This window comes from Miniopterus schreibersii (genome assembly GCF_964146895.1).
Source record: "Miniopterus schreibersii genome assembly, chromosome: 2".
In the NCBI taxonomy this organism is placed as follows: Eukaryota; Metazoa; Chordata; class Mammalia; order Chiroptera; family Miniopteridae; genus Miniopterus; species Miniopterus schreibersii.
In genome coordinates, this window is record NC_138102.1 from 185,397,774 (window position 1) to 185,415,105 (window position 17,332).

Consider the following 17,332-nt stretch of genomic DNA (forward strand, 5'->3'; position numbering starts at 1 on the left):
GGGGTTAGACAGGAAAAGGGAAGTAGTAGTTAACTGCTCTCTTCCGCGGTCCGTATGCTGAATGCTTTGACTTATGTGAGCGGAACTGTGTATTTTGTAAACAAAATTTGGACCACAGAATATCCAGAGGCGTCCAACAAAATTGTTACTTTTCACTGTTAAATATGAACCCATCCCTGAACATTAAGAGAAAAAAAACACTTTTCACCCTCCCACTTCTCAACATGCGATAGCCGACAGTGAGCACAAAACGACATGGTGCTAGAGTTCATGGGTGTAGTATCTTTTCTTGGAAAGGGACAAATGTAAGGTTTCAATAACCTTGGGTCTTTTTGTTTTGGTTCATACAGGAAAGCGTAGGTGAGGAAGGCTTTGGCACTACTCAGTTTGAATTATTGGGATAATGTCCTTCTAAAAATGCTTGTTTCTCTTGTTTGTAGGTGTAAAAGATGTGTTTATGCTCTTAGATAACTCTGGAGGAATCAATCCAAGGGTTGAATTTTGGCATTTGAATCCATCTTAACCTGACGGCCCAGTAAATGTGCGTTAGTAGGTTAGAAAAGAGCAGGTGGGGTCAGTGTGGAATTACAGAGCGGGGTGGGGGGGGGGCTACCTTGTGCTGCCCCTGTGTTGAGGGGCGTGGTGTGCCTGGGGTCTTGTTTTCCTGTTACTGCCTTTCCAAGGTTGTATTTTGCCATCACGTACAGATGAGAGCCCTGAGACTCAAGTTAACCAGCTGGACCAGGGTCACAAAGCCAGTGTAGAGAAGAGACAGAGTTGAAAGTTACACTGAGCCTAAGGGTTGCCTTTCTATGCTATGTCACGTATTAACTGGAATTATCAGTTACGAGAGGAAGCCTGAATTCAAAGTGAGGGATGAGCTCTTGCCGTTTGGGCCTCTTTCAGCATAAACTTTTATCATCTTGTTGAACTTACACACAGTTTCACTACAAAACAAATTCATAACTGTGAGTGGATTATTACTTTTGGGTCAAATTTGAGTTATCCAGTTGATTTATTTTGCATGACAAAGTTTCACTCCCAGATTCCTATCTCCCTTGCTCTAGGGATGTTTCTTGCCTTTTGCATATATATTCAAGTATTTCTTTAACTATAGATATTAGGGAGATAAATATAACTGTCCTTCCTATTGTTGTTTGAATCTGCTCCCTCTCTTCTGTTCTCCTGTGCACTTATATTTCGTAGCATATAGCACTTGTTTGTGGGACTGTGAGCTCCCCAATGGCAGGATTTAGTGTTGTATGTTCTTGCAGCCTTAACAAAAAAAATATCTGCCATGTGACAGGCATGACTTTAGTCATGATTCTTCCAAGTCTTAAGTGCCGGCAGCCCAGCTCAGATGGCACATGCACAGAAGGGAACTTACTGGCCTACAAAACTGAAAAGCCCTAGAGTTACTGGAGTTTTAGGCACAGTGGGTCCAGGGCTGACAGACCTTGTCGGTACTGGCTCCCTGTGTCTCCTTTCCCTCCTGTGCTGTCTTCACTCTTAGGCACCCTCCCTTACTGCCTCTGTTGCTAGAGCCTGTTCTCTATATCTGCCCAAAGTTGACGCGACCCACAGCCAGTCTTCAGGCCCCTTTTCTATCATTGTTCATTCCTGGGCGATCTTACCTAGTTCCACAGCTTAAAATCCTTTCTAGATTGATGATTTCCAAATGTACACATCTGGCCTTGGCCTCTCACCAGAGCTCCAGACTTATGTGTACACCTTCCTATTGCATGCTTGCGATCGATATCCCAACCTTATTAGACTTTCCATTTCCCCACCCTCAGAGCCTGCTGTTGCTCTGCCAGTCTTTATAGGTTCAGTGACCGGTGTCACCATTCACACTGTGCCGAGGCACAGGCCTTGCTTAGACCCCGAACCTGAGAGTCAGTCTTGCTTCTCTTACTCTCACCCACTTGCACCCATCAGCCCGTCTGCAGACGGTGCTCCAAGGTCACCTGTTCCACACCCTCTCTGCTGCGACAACTCTAGGCACCATCTTACGTAGAGAGACGACGGCTGGAACTCTCTCACCTTTCTGCCTCTCAGGTGTCCTCTGAATCACCACACAGTACCCAGGGTGGCCTTTTACAAATCTGCTATAGTGTTTGCCACTCTCTTGCTTAAATAAAGCCTCCGGTGGCTTCCCATGGCACCGAGGAGCAAATTCGAACTACTGTCATGTCCTGGCTCCTGACTAACCTCATTTCATTTCTGACCACCTTCCCCTTGCTCATTACTTCCAGTGGTCTCACTGCTTTTCTTTGAATGCCTGACTTTGTTTCTTTCCTGAATCTTGACACTTGCTGCTCCTCCTTTGCACGGCCCTTTCCTGCAGGTCTTTACTCACACTCTCTTCAGAGAGACCTTCCTGGCGCCTCACGTTAAATGGAGTTATCCTAAATCTACCTCTTTGCTTTCCTTCCTGGTTTCTTTAGCAGCACTCATCACTACGGAAACGTACCTCTTTTATTTACTTTCTTGTTTGTTTGTTTGTTGCTGGGTAATAAGACTAGCCCCACAGTGCCCTGTAATTGGTCGTGAGAACGTGTTGGCACACTAGGGTCCATGGACCAAATCCAGCCCATGGCCTGTTTTTATAATACTTACATTTTTTATAATAAATACATTTTTATTGGTACAAGCCATACTCATTAATTTATGTATTGTCTGTGGCAGCTTTCAGGCTACAATGACAGACCGAGTGGCAGAGACTTTGGCCCACATAGTCTCAAATATTTACTACGTGGCCCTTTATGGAGAAAGTACCTGCTATGTCATATTTGTTGAATAAGTTGGGTGATGGTTTCCTTGGCCTTCAGTTGCCTCAGCTTATCTGGTTCTCAGTCCAGAGGGTTCAGATCAGCCTTCTCTAGAACATGCGTAGGTGTATTGCAGAGGTGCTGTGGGTTGGGTCCAGACCCCTGCAGAACAGCAAGGCACGCGTAGGTTTTGGTTTCCCAGTGCACGGAAAGGCTGTTTACACTGTCGTGTGGTGTGGTCTGTTAAATGTGCTTCCCAAGATGTCTACACACAACTCTGACTTCCAGTTGCATGTGGAATGCAACCTGTGACTTTCTGTGTGTACATCTTTCTATGACATGTTGGAATACTTTAGGATGTAAGGAAAAATTTTTTTTTGTAAACATTGCTTGGCAAATATATTGATAAGTTTGGGAATTCAACAAAGAGGTATCCTACAGGAGAAAGTTAACCCGCCAGATCTTTGCAGGATGTGCAAGTGGCCCTCCTAGGTTCATGTTCTCATCCCCGGGTCAGCCACTTTTTCCAGGGCCGAGGGGGTCGTGTGCTCGCCTCTGTGGTGGAGCTTTTGGAGCTGTGGGACTGAGCCCCAGCTGGCAGGTTTGGGTTCATTCTTGAAAGGAAACATTTCTGTTGTTCAAAGAAGGAAAAAGGGACATTAGGGAAAAAAATGGCAGATATCTATAAGAACTCAGTGTTTGATGGTAAACGAGTCATTTTCATTGTCTGTTCTGCTTTCGAAGTTAAATATTAGTTGATTTCTCTTATTTGGTTGGAGGTGCATTCTGATGTTATTACTAGAAGCTGGAGAAACTGGACACTGGTGCTGAGAGGGTGGACACATGTCCAGTGTCCACTGCCGGTGGGGTTAGGACTGAGACCCAAGCCCTGCTCTTTCAGGCTAAAATGTGTGCTCGTCACCCTTAAAACATCTGCTTCTCTCTAGTGGGGTAGTAAAGGAAGGGTGGCAGAAATGCTCTTGTGTGTAATGAGCCACATTTCATCTGGGCCTTGCAAGTGTAGCATTCAGGGGATCCAACTAGTATATTTTTTTCAGAGATTTTTATCTCACTTGTTTTTCAGTAGAAGCAGCATCGCCATTGAATCATCAGGCTGATGGTTCCTACATGTTGTTTAACTAACAGGAGCAAGGGGTTATTTGCTGTAGCAGCTCTGTGAGCTTTGCCCAGGTGGCTGTATAAAGCAGCTTTGGGTGGAGTTCCCAGATCTCAAAGCAAACAGGACAGTGGCATTCATATTCAAGAGTGTGTTTAAATGAAATTCTTCACTCAATCAGGTGCAAGAACATTTTCCAGGTTTTTGCAGTCAGTGAAATAGATTTTATTTATGTTACAAGTCTGGCTATGATATTGTATACCACGTGTGGAAATGGAGAGAGTAAGTGGCACACTCTCACTTTAGGGTTACCTGTTTCCCAGTGCCATAGTCACTTTTAATGGTCTTTTTCCCTGTGCTCCTTGATCGTCAGATGGCTTTTACTCCCTTCTATCTGGTATATAAACACTGTAATGCAAATAATGGTTAATCTACTTGTAACTGTTCACATGCTTCTCAGTTATAAATGAGAGAGAGAGAGATGGGAAGAGGGACCTCATGCACTTTGGCCTTTGGCCAGTGTGGGCAGTGCTTGGCATTAGCCTGCTTTGTGAACCCGGCTGCTCTGTAATCACATTTAAATGAGGAATTTCCCTATTAAACAGCTCTGCCTCCAACTGCCTAGGGCGGGTCCACTCTGGCACCAGAGGCAGAAAGTGATTGGGGGGGTGGACCAGGCCCCCCAGCACCCGCCACTGGCACCGACGGGGAGAACTCAGGAGCGCATTTGCAACCCAGGGCGTGGACAGGGTCACATCTCTGTTTTTTTCTTTTTAGAGTATAAAGGTGTGTTTCTCTGATGCCCCTTCCACTCCTGCTGCCTGTGGATAGATGCATTTCTGACACTCCCCCAAGACAATTTTACTTTCTACAGAGTTGGAGTATTTATTACTTGAGTATTACTAACAGTCTCTAGATGTCCTTTGGCATTTTAGGTTTTAGATTAGTGGGACCCCGCCTCCCTCATACAATATTACCACAAGGTTTCTGAATTTACAGAAATAGTTCTACAAGAAAATTTAATCACAAATTTCAAGCGTGTAACTTAGAAAATATGGAACATGAGTAGGTCTCTTTGTTGTAAGTTTTCATCTGTGGTTTCTCTTGAGTGGAGATTTGGTAAGAAAGTAAATGCAGTGAATTCTGACTGAAAATTGAGAATTTATTTGTAACTTATGCAGCACCAGGGAGTGGAGAGTGTATGTATTATATTTAGAAAAATAATCCATGCAACTGCCACATAAAAACTTGCGCATAATTGACAGCCACTTACACGCCATTTTTGAGGCGCTGGAAGAGCATTCTGTCGTCGTTGCTGTGTGTTGTGTTACGTACAGTCAGTGTTTTACAGTGAGTGTTAGGCTGTGAGGCGGTATAGCAGACAATTCCCAGTGTTTGTAGAGGTGTCCACACAGAACACCTTCTTCTGATATGTTTGTAAACCGAATGTAACAGTTGTTGTCCTCTAAATACATAGTTCCAAAGTGGAAGTCAAAATGCTGCTCTTCACTCACAAGTAGACGCTTCCTGTTTATTGAATGAAAGAGAGTGAATGAGAGTGAACCTTTGCTCATTTGGAACTGAAGACGGGCGACATGAAGAACCAGGCCTAACTCAGGTTTGCGGTCACCTGAAACCTCTTCCCAGAGCAGCTGTTTGAGCAGATCCCAGGCTCTGCAACAGGGACACTCTAGGAGGCCCACGAAGCCAGGAAGCTGTGCGCAGCGTTTCACCAGACACTCAGCTTCCGCGCCCTCTCTTTCCTTATTTCTAAAGTGAAGGTATTGATTTAGATTTGAAGTTCTCAGACTTTTGAAGTTCACGTCCCACAGTTTGTTGAAAGGTGTGTGGTTGCAAGCTCACTGAGTGTTTGGTTTGGCACAAGGACTGTTGGGTAGCAGACCTGCCTGACTTGCTGTCTGCTGGGCCTTGAATGGTGGTGCTGCACCTTTTTTTAAGGAGTGTCATGGGAAGGTGTCATTCCTGCCTTTGCTCTGGTGACCTTGCCTTTTATATTATGTTTGGTTAGAGTAGATGAGCCAGTCTTCTGTTCGGGTGACTTTTAAAGCATGTGGTTTTGCATTTGACTGGTAACACATTGAGTGTGAACTGGATGTCAGTGCCTTTCAGTACTTATCTGGGATCTCACAAGTGCAAAAGAAAACTTAGGAGGTTCACCCAAGAGGTGAACAGTCTATCTGCCTCTGCAGGTGCTCTCCGAGCTTCCCCTGGGCTGCTCCTGCCAGTCTGAAAGCTGCCCGTCTATGCCTCCCTGGCTAGGGTCTGGCTCACACGGGAGCAGTGCTGAAGCTGCCCAGGCGGCTGTGCCCTGTCTGTTTTGGAGCCTGCCTCAAGGACATTGCTAAGAGCACTGCCCATCATGACAGGACGGGGCTGGCCCCGTGCAGGGAGTCATTGCTCTTTTCATGAGGATGTGACTTGCTTTTGTCTCTGAGAACCTATGGTATAGGAATCGCTCCCATTCCGTGCGGGCTTCTAGGTACTCAGAAAACTTATAGGTGCTCCTTTATACATAAATAATTCATGAATTATTGATTGACGTGTGCCAGGTATTGTTCATGACACTGGAGATTCAAGATTATTAAGATAGTACTTTTTAGTGAGAGATAATGAACAAAAAACCCCAAATCTATCAAAAAGTTATGTAAATGCTTTGAAGAAAAATACACAGCATGTTGTGCACTAAGCTGTCCCTTAGAATGGAGCGTGGCACACAGTAAACGCTGTGTGTGTCATATTTGCATTTTATTGGTGGTAATTTAAATGCGATTAGAGGAGAGGACAGACAATGAAAAAATAACAAGGAAGAGCATCAGACCTAATGAAGTACTCAGGTGAGGAGATGTGACACTGAGTGACTAGGCGCCACTTTAAAATTTTGAGGTCAGGAGTTTTCTGCGTTGGTGACATTTGATCCGAGAGCTAGATAGCCCACCATTGGAAAGTCCGTGGGTAAAGGTGGGGGCACATTGGGAAGTGACTATCCTGGTGCACAGGCCCACAGCACAGGTCTCTGTTGCAAGACTAGGGAGCCCAGGATGGTTACAGCAGCATGGGTGACGGAGAAAATAGTAGCATGTGCAGTCCGAGAGGTAACTGGAGGCCAGTCACATAGGGCTTTGTGAACAGGAAAAGGCCTTGATTTTACTCTGCCACAGGAGGTGATGGGGGTGTTTTATGCAACAGCCTGGCTTACGTTTAAAAGACCCCTCTGGCTGCTGGTCAGATGTTGACCTGGACGAGGGCAGGGCAAGAATGGAGGTTGGGACACCTGTTAGGGGGCAGTTGTTGTCGCCCAGGTAAGAGGTGGTGGTATTTTAGGTGAAGGTGGTAGCCATGGGGGTGAAGAGAAATGAATAGACAGAACATGCTGAGCAAGGAGGGCTGATGAGACTTTAGGATGAGATTTGTGGGGTGAGGGGGAAAAGCAAGGCCAGGCTAGGAGCTAGGTTTCCACACAACATGAGACTTAACCTCAGAGTTGAAGGATGACTTGAGTGCAGGGGAGGAGATGAAAGACAGATTTGGCAGTGCTGTCTGGGACGTGGTTTGTGCACACAGATGCTCCTTGCATTTCAGTGACCAGGTTTGGACAGATTTTAGATAAGCCGAATTTTGTGTTGCCATGATAGGTGAAGTGAATTCATCTTTTCTTTCTGTTTGTCTTTGTCTGTTTGAGAAGGGAGGTAGAGACTTATTATAAAATTGTTTAGAAAATGACTGAACTTTGCCTGCCCAGAAATAGCTGCTGTTCAGATAAAACTTAGCTGAGTTCTCCACCATTGACACCTGAGGAGCCAGCAGTGTCACCTGACTGGTTTTCCCACCAAGATTCGGCAGTACTTTCACTCTTTGGAGAATATTTATTAAACAGAAAGAAATGGAGATAACTTTGCCTAGACATATTACTTAAAGCACATATTTAATATTTTGATACACATTCACGTCGTTCAAATATCCACGTGCAGTTTCCCTCCCCACCGTCCGCCCCGTTCCTCCAAGCCCGTCCCATACTGCTAAGCTCTCGCTCCCTTTGCATTTTTGAGATCCTTCCATATCATTGTGTAAAGGACGTCCTCTATCTTTTGTCTTCCAGTGTACGAATGTGTGAGGATTTATTTACTCAGTCCTTTATTGGTGAACATTTAGGCTGTTTCCAATTTCTCGTTGCAGTGAATAGCCTTGTTCACGCATCTGTCATATTGCATATGGGCAGGTATGATTGTCGGGTAAATTCACGAGTGCAGTTACTGCTCAGAGGGGTGTGCTTCCCGAATCCGACAAACTCTTCCAAGCTGTCTTTCATAGAGGTTGTGCCATCCACACATCCCTTGGAGGACCTGGTTTTTCACATCATTGCTGACTGAGTGTGCTGTCCAGGTTTTAGATTTGCAGGTCCTGCCAAGGTTTAAAATAGTAGTTTTATTCTTTATTTTTTATATGTTGAAGGGCCTATTTTTCTTTTATGTGCGTTCTCATTTTTCTTTACCCATTCTCCTTAGTAGGATGTCAGTCTTTTTTCTTTTTTTTAAAATATATGTAGGAATATTTCCTAAATTAGGAATATTAGCCCTTTGTTGGAAATAAAATGTAAACATTTTTTTCTTTTTAAATTTGTTTTGTGGTACCTTTTCATGTAAAATTTTTGATTTTTTAGTAGACGAATTTGTCAGTCTTTTTTTAATGTTACAGATTTTTGATAATAGCTGTAACAGCCTTTCCTCTACTCAGGTTTTCTTCTAGTGCCGTGTTCCAGTATTGTCATTTCAGTTTTGACGTTTAAGTGTTTGACTCACTTGGACTTTATCTTGACATAAAGGTCCAAGTATGAAACTGCTTTCACTTTTGCTTCAGACAATGCCAGTGGTCACAGTGACACGACACCTGCCTTGCCTTCCTTCGTCCTTTCCTCATTGCTGCACCCTCCCCGCCCCTGTATGTGGAAAACCTCAGTTCAAGCTCCACTTCTTCAGCACATTCCAGCTGTGCAACTAACTCCTTCCTTCAGTAATGGCTCTCAGTCTGCTAATTGGGCTTTAAGGATTGTGTAAACACACTGATCAAATCATATTTATGACACTTTTATTAGAATATTTTGTGTTTTATTTTCACAACCTGATTGACTTGGGTCAGTTTTCGATTGTCTGAAAACTGTTGTTTGATGTATTTTATCTTTTTTTTATAGTTAAGGTAGGAGGGTAGATTGTTATTCATGATGGCCAGAATTGGAAGTGAGAGTTGGAGATTTTAACACCCGCTTTCAGTCATTGATAGAAGGAATATGTAAACATCAGTGTCGATGTGGTTGACCTCAGTAGTACTGAGATAGGTAACTGTCTTCACCTGAGTGATTTTTATAGAACATTATGTCAACATTTGCAAAATCCATTATCTTTTCAACTGCATGTGTTGTGTTCACAAAGTAGATCATAGCCTGGACTATTAAAAAAGTCTCTGTTAGCATAGAAAGGATTCCCATCAGACAGAAAACATCTCTGGTCATAATGAGCTTACATTAGAAAACCATAAGAAGATGATACCTAGAAATTAACACATCTAAATGATCAATTTATTAAAGAAGGAATCACAAGACAAATTAAAAATATTTTGAATTGAAGGATAAAGAAAGTGTAAAATTTCCTAGGATAAAGCTAAAGCAGGTCTTAGAGGGAAATTTATAGCTTTATGTAGTTATATCAGAAAAGAAGGTCTGAAATCAGTGACTTAAGGTTCTACTTTATGAAGCTAGGAAGAGAAGAGCACAGTAAATCCTGAGTAAGTAGAAAGAAGAAAATAGTAAAAGGTAAGGGCAAGAGTCAGTGAAATAGAAAACAGAAAAATAGAGAAAATTAACAAAGGCCAAGTTCTTTAAAAACAACAAATGACCAATATCATGAAAGAGAAGGTATGGTCACACCTCAGTCTTCAGTAAACTCGAGCCTCAGTTGCGGCAGTTTTCTTCAGCTGGGGCAGTTCTTCTGAGGCAGACAGCTGAGGGCTCTTTATCAAAATCATTGAAGGATTTGGGCCTTCAGCCTCTTTAAACCCTAATAGTGTTTTACTGCTTATAGTTCCTTGAGCACACTGCTATTTTTCCCGTCATGCCATTTTTCCAAGGTTTTTTTTGTTCTGTCTAATTGAATGTCCTCCCCTCCCCCCTCAACTAGTGAGTCACAGAACCCCCTCCAGCCTCCTTGATCTTGCCCATTTTTCCCCCTTCCCCCAGCCCTGTGGTTAGATAACTATGGTTTTGGTAATCCATGATGTGTGTCTATATGTAACTATCTATCTATGTTTGGGTCTTTCTCTACTGTTAGAGTTTGGAAATATGACTTGTGATGTAGCCTCTAGCACAGTATTTGGAACATTGTGTTTTTTGAGTGAATATTGTTATGGGAAAATATTTTAAGTTCCCAATAGCTGAATTATATGAATTAACTTAAGGATCACAATTTTATGTACATGGTATGAAATGCATGGATTTCTATTGTTGCAGTTTGATGAGCTACCTAAATTGGTATGAAAATTATTTGAGAATTTTGAATATTACCCATTATTGTTAGAAATGCTATACATTGAAATGTTGATCAGGTCTTCTAAAGGTTGTGCAGGATGTAGAAGGTGTTTAGGTTTTGTTTGATGGGAAGTGACTGTGTTGTGGTAGCTAATATGCTTCATGCGGTTCTCTTTCTGAAGGCCATACTTTCATTTGTTAAGTGAGTGAACTATGGTTGTAAATATGTTTATTGTTTAACAGTCGCTCCTGTTACTCTAACCTTGCTTATGAACCGTGTGTTCTTTAGTCCTTAAGTCTTAGATGCCCTCTGGTAAGTAAGATTCAGAATTAATTGATAATACCATTCAATCTTTTTGGTTGTCACAGTGGCACTTTGAAGAAATATGCATATAATCTTTGCCTGGGGGTTTCCACAGTTGATCTCTGAGCTCGGATGACTGCACTGCTTGACATTGAGGATGTTTTCTTGGTAACTTGAGCCCTCAGACGAGATAATCAAGCCAGTGTTCTCTTCTGTGTTGTTGGCGGACGTTTAAGTAAAAAGTAGGATGTTCTATTTCGCCAGTTCATGTTGGCGCTGAACTTCTGACTAAAACAGTTTAATATGTATTCTGTTTACACCTGAGTTTGTAGCTAAATTTCATTCTACTTTTTAAACTATAGTGAAGTGTTTTCCTTCCTCCGCTTAGATAAGCGCGACGGCAGGCCCTTCCCTCCAGTTGAGTACATCAGAATCATTTCAATAAACTTTTCAGAAGTAAAATTGGAGAAAAGTATTTTAAGAGTTTCAATTTTCTTTTAGCTGCTACTAGAAAATAGTATGTGACTCTCTTAAAGCATTTTAAGATTATAACTTTTATGTGTGAGATACGCCTATGAGTAGATAAGGCCATGTCTGTCTCACTGTGTTTCTAGTAACCAAACCTTCTCCTCCTTTTTCCTAGGTTCCTGGTTATTACAGACCATTTTCTGAAAAGCCCGGAATTGGTAAAAGCCATGTATGCCAAAATGAGCAATCAAGAAAGGTAACCCCAAAAACCATTGTGGTTTTGCGTCTTTAGCATTCCATATAGAGTATCCTGTACACATGACTGAAAAACTGTGTGGTTTTTTAGTTGGCACAAAATCTCTAACTACATGTTTCTGTGTCAGTAATGGTTTTAAATTGGTTGGTTAACATTACAGCTTAGCCACAACAGGCAGTGATTAATGTAGGGCTGCAGAATCCAGGTTGGCACCATTGTTTAGTAAAGACACTGAAAAACATTAGGTGTAGAATGTTATGCTTGTACTGTGATTTTATACTAGTACTTCATGCAACTAGATATTACAGCTGTATATTGAACAGTGCCCATTTGTCCATCTCACTGGTACAATAGTTTGGGTTACTCTACCGGGACTGTAGTTTCCTGTAGGAAATTCAGACCCACGGAAGATCAGTGCCTGGCTGACGCCTCAGCGCTGTGGTAGCGGGAAGAGCAGTGGGTGCCCTACCGAGCGAGGCTGGGCTCCCTGCCTTGTGATGGAAATCCCATGTGTGACTGCAGCCAGGTCTCTTACCGTGTTTGGATTCAGTTTCTTGACCTATAAAATTAGAGGATTGAAAAAAATAATTCACTTTCCAATCGTTCTCTTTCCATTCCAATAGGATGTGTTTTCCGAGCCTTATTGGAAATGCTGTCTAGGAAAATAAAACTTACCAGAAATCTGACGATCAAAAACTGATATAATGGTTAAAAACTTTAAAAAAATGTTACTCTTTAGATTGTAGTCACCATTTTTATAATTGCCGTGGTTTTGAGGTTCTGCCTGTGCGTTCGGTCTAACGTTAAGCTTTATGCACTCCTCTGTAGTCATGTTAAGTGGTGGTTTTTCTTCTTCAGTATCTTTAACAAAAAAGAAAAGTTCATACTTTTAAAGTTCATGCTCTTAAATCCATTCCCTCTGCCCCACCACATATATATACATTATTCCTGAAAAAGATTTATTTGTAGTTTTTGAAAAATGTATCTTTATTGTTGAAAGTATTACATATGTCCTCCCCCCCCCCCTTGACCCCTTACCCCCAGGCCTTCACCACACTGCTGTCTGTGTCCATGGGTTATGCATATATGCATGTAAGTTCTTAGGTTAATCTCTCCCCCCCCACCCACTCCCACCTTCCCCTGAGATTCATCAGTCCGTTCCATGTTTCTATGTCTCTGGAATTATTTTGTTCATTGATTTATTTTGTTCATTAGATTCCACCTATGAGTAAGATCATGTGACACTTGTCTTTCTCTGGCTGGCTTATTTCACTTAGCATAATATTCTCCAGATCCCACTATGCTGTCTCCCAGGACAAGGGATCCTTCATTTTTACAGCTGCATAGTATTCCATGGTGTAAATGTCCGAGAAGATGCTTGGTATGATTTCAGTCTTCTTGAACTTGTAGAGACTTGTTTTGTTTCCTAACATGTGGTCTGTCTTTGAGAACATCCCATGTGCACTTGAGGAGAATGTATATTCTGCAGCTTTGGGGTGAAATGTTCTGTAGATGTCAGTTAAATCCATCTGATCTAGTGTGTGGTTTGTGACCTAAAACAAGGAGCACGGTGAGCAGTAAGGAACACGTGAGTACGCGCACACACAGTTTAATTGTGCTTGAATATTCACGTGTGTATTTTCCACATTGCTATCAAGTGATCTGTTTTTAAACTGATCCATTATCTAAGCGAATGAGGATGGCAGACTAACCAGTTTCCATTTTCATTTATAAAATAGTTGCAGCTGTGGTTTCCCTACTTCATGCAGGGTTTCTGCTCCAGTGTCATCTCCTATTTTATTGTTCTTCCAAAGGGGAAGTGCTATCATTTCATCACGTAAGTTACCATACATAGAGCTGTACCACGCACCTGCTTGCTGCTGTGTGACAGTGCGTTAGGCGGCTGGTGTCGTGAGGGTAGGGGTTTGGTCTTTTTTACTATGAGGTGTCCATATTTCCCAGGCCGTGGTGTCACGGAACAGGTGCAAAACAAAGTTTTTTGAATAAAAGCGTGAGCGAGTGAGTTTTCTTACAAAAGGCTTCATTGGTGTACTGGTTAGTGTGATACGATCTGCTGCCTGAGAAACCTCAGCGTTTTCCTCAGCGCTGCCGCCTCCACTGTGCAGGTCACATTGGTCAGTGTTCCATCTCAGTGTCTTGTGAGTGCACTCTCTTGTCACAGCTCTGGCTTACCCTTAGGACACCTATGACTAGACTATAAAATACACATAACCATCTTGTTCAGTGGTATTAAATGTATTCACATTGTAGTGGAACCAATTTCCAGAACTTTTTCATCTTGCAAAACTGAGACTGCCTCATTAAACAATGCCCCTTCCCGTTCTCCTTGGCAACCGCCATCCTACTTTCTGTCTCTGAATTTGACTATATCCCATGTAAGCGGGATCACACGGCGTTTCTGCTTTTGTGACTGGCTCATTTCACTGGGCATGATACCCTCAAGGTTCAGTGTTGCAGCAGGGTCGGGATTTCCTGCCTCTCTAAGGCTGAATCATATTCCACTGTGCGTTTAGATCACATTTTGCTATGTAGTCGTCCCTTGGTGGACAGATGGGTTACTCCCAGCTCTCATCTGTTGTGAGGAATGCTGCTGTGAGCACAGACAGATGAGTTTGAAGTCTGGCTGGTTTACTTTCGTTTTCCCTTCTGTTATCTACTGTGGGCAGCACGGGTCTCGCCCTGCCCTAACCTGTCACAGGGTGCAGTTAAATTCCATGGCATGGTATGGGAGGCCCTTTACAAAGCTTCATTTCCAACTCCTGCCTACCTCCCCTGCCAGTCACCACACTGTAGCCACACACAACTTGTCCCAGCCCCCCAGGCCTCCCCTTCGTGCCCTGCGTTTGCACGTGCGTCTTCCCTCCACGCACCCTGACCACCATGTCCTGACGATGCAGGTGCTCTGTAGGCCCTTCCCACACCCCACCTGCCTCCTGGTGGCTTTCCTGACTTCCCCAGGCAAAATTCTTTTTGCATCCTCAGCTGCAGGTTTATCATTAATTAGTGCTTCTCTGCTAGAATACGTGTTCTTCCAGGACAAAGACTGATTCTCATGACTTCTCTGTCCTTCACACCCACCGGAATCAGTATTGGAGTAGAAGGGGTACTCCACTGGCACCAAACACCACGAAACATGTCTTTGGGGTGCTGTCCCTGTTGACACTAGACAGCAGGTGGCTCAGTCAGTGGAGACTAGATGCTTTGCAGCTGCAGGCCTGGCTTTGCTCAGAGGAGCTCTGGTGAAGATCGCTGGTGGGGGAGGTTGGCGAGTCAGGTACTTGTTGCTCAGGGGCAGTGCTTAGCTTGCTGATGGTCACTGCTCCTTAATTGTAGCCATCAGTGTGGCCACACTTAGCTCTGCTTCCTCATTTCATTTGTAAGAAAGGTGTCAGATAGTGACATGGAGCTCTCTGGGCTTCTCATACCGTGGAAATGGCCCCATAAAGAGCCGCCAGGGCAGAGGGCGAGGGCAGACAGGAAACGGGGAAAGTCTCCCAGGACTGGTCACTCTGCTCAAGTCTCTTCTAGTTCATGGAGTGGGCAGAATTGTGGAGCTATGCCGCTGCCCCCTTTCTTCAGGTGTCTATCCTGTATTTGGTGACAGCCATCGTTTTACAGTTGTTCCACTAGTGCACTGGTCTCCAAGTGGGGTGTACAAAACGGGCCTGTTGAGTGTGTCAAGTAAATATTATATTTACTTGTCTAAAAAAGTAAGAAAGCAGCTAAGCTTTATTAATATTTAACGTCTAGTTTGTCAGTTGTAAGTTATCTGTAGATTGCATATATGGGAGGTGTGTGGTGCAGATTTTTTAATTGATAAAAAAGCGTGGAGAATACCAAGCTAGCATGCTGTTGCTAGACTATTTTTTCCTGTGGAGCTTCTTTCTTTATTTTTAATTGAATTTCATTCAGTGAGTTTTCCTGGTGTGTGAAATGCTGATAACACCAGCACTGCCTATCACACTGGTGATCAAGAAGGGAATGCTGCTTTTAGTTGCATCATTCTGTCACCTGAGAGATGGTAATACTGTCATTCTGGAGTAACTGTCAGTCAAAAACAGTTACAGCCCCTGATCTTTTGGGGGCCAGCAGAGATACGCCCAAGGCCGGCAGAAGGCCAGACTCGAAGGAGACACAGCAAGGCTATTTCCAGGACAGATGGCAGGAGAAGGGGCTGCTACCCTTGGGCATCAGATATTAAGTTGTACTTCTTCCAGGCACAGTGAGATGTGAAGGTGGTATCTAGGCCAAGACCTTGCTCTTTTCAAAATGCTTATTTTATATGAGAACATGTGTAAGTCAGGAATTTAACATTTAATTCACCACATCCTAAATCTAAAAAATGTCACTAAAGACCCACCCTCCCCTTTCTTCTGTGCTTGACGCTAAGGGGTAAGTAATTGCTTTTACTCCAAGTACATTAGCAGTGAAAGCATTTATAGCTTTTTCTCTAATGAACTTGCACACAGCTCTTATTAGGTAAGTTGGGCACTGTCCTAAGCACTACAAATCATAACTTGATCCATGTCAGCCTTAGAAGGCTGGTGCTATTACTGTCCCTGCATTGTAGATAGTGCACTGAGGGACAGAGGTTAGGTAGCTTGTCCCCTGTCTCACTGCAGTGGACAGCAGAGCCAGGATTCAGGCCAGGCAGCCTGGCTCTGGGGGATGTCTTGATAGCTGCTGCACTGGGCCACCTGCTGAAGGCCATTAAGGTAGGATAATGTTTGTGTTACATGTGAAAACTTAAGACACCCAGCAGTGCCCTGTATGAGGACATGTAAGTTGTATACCTTTAAGGAAAGAGAACTATCCTCTCATCTGGTGGTTCGTTTGTCCTGAATACCCGTGTTTCTCTAATATTGGTGTGTTGAATATGGAGTTTTAGATGCCACGGGTGGTCCACAGGTGCTAGCCCAGTGACTGAGTGAGGACAGGAGTGACGCTCCATCTTCTGTTTCATTGGCAGGTAGATTTTGCTGGAGGTGGGTCTTGTGGTTCATATTATACGTGGTTTTACAGCCTCCGCCAGATTTCTAGCTGCAGCAAACTTTGTTTTCAAGAAACATCAACCAAAAATATTCTGGCTTGAGATTTGTACTTTTGTCTCTCATGACTTCTAAATTGGACATATACACACATGGAAGCAATTTAATTATGCCAGCAAATTTTGTGATATATTCAACCACTTAGGATTAAAGGAAATGGGGCCTAAATGCAGAAAGATGTGGTGCTTTACAAGCGGAAAGCAAAGGCTGCGAACACTTCTTACGCCTCTGTGGCTTCTGTTCCAGCTTTGATTTGCTCCATTTTAATAAGTAATTCTGACTCCCTGCTCTGAACAGGGCACTCACTGTCTTATCTTCAAGGAGATGGCACACTTTAAATTAGACACAGGGCCTCCCCTCAAGGATCCTCTAGGCTTTCTGTGAACTTTGCCAGAGATCCTGAATGGAAGAGGTGCAGTAAGGGCGTTGGCAACTGTGATACACGATAAGTTTGGTGATGTCACAGGAGAAGATCAAGTACAGTGGTTTAGGGACATGGGTGGAGGGGAGAGGTCACTGCGGCCTTGGAAGTAAGTTCAGACTTTGTGGAGGAGGCAGCGTTTGACAGGCTGGGTAGGGGGGCGCAGGATTTGCCAGCACATGTTAAGGACAGTGGACATTTTCTGGTTGAAGGAACAGGACTGGCAGGTGCAGATGAAGGAAGCTTTGGATGTGTTTTGGAGAACCTGGGGAGTCCAGTTTGGTTGGAATAAAAGACACTCGTGAGAGCAACGAAGAGATACTCTTGGCTTGAAGGCCAGGGTTAGGCTTTGTGTCAGTAACATGTTTTTTGGTTCATTCAACAAGTATTT

The 17,332-nt window shown here is 43.4% G+C and overlaps 1 protein-coding gene across 1 annotated transcript in view; it reads left to right on the top strand.

The window, feature by feature from the left end:
* ATXN10 (ataxin 10) overlaps window positions 1-17,332 on the top strand; it is a 123,083-nt gene that overhangs the window by 31,423 nt on the left and 74,328 nt on the right. Inside the window, exon 6 of the mRNA XM_081128205.1 lies at window positions 11,371-11,451. Within this exon, the coding sequence (XP_080984331.1) occupies window positions 11,371-11,451 (81 nt within the window). The remainder of the gene's footprint in view (window positions 1-11,370; window positions 11,452-17,332) is intronic.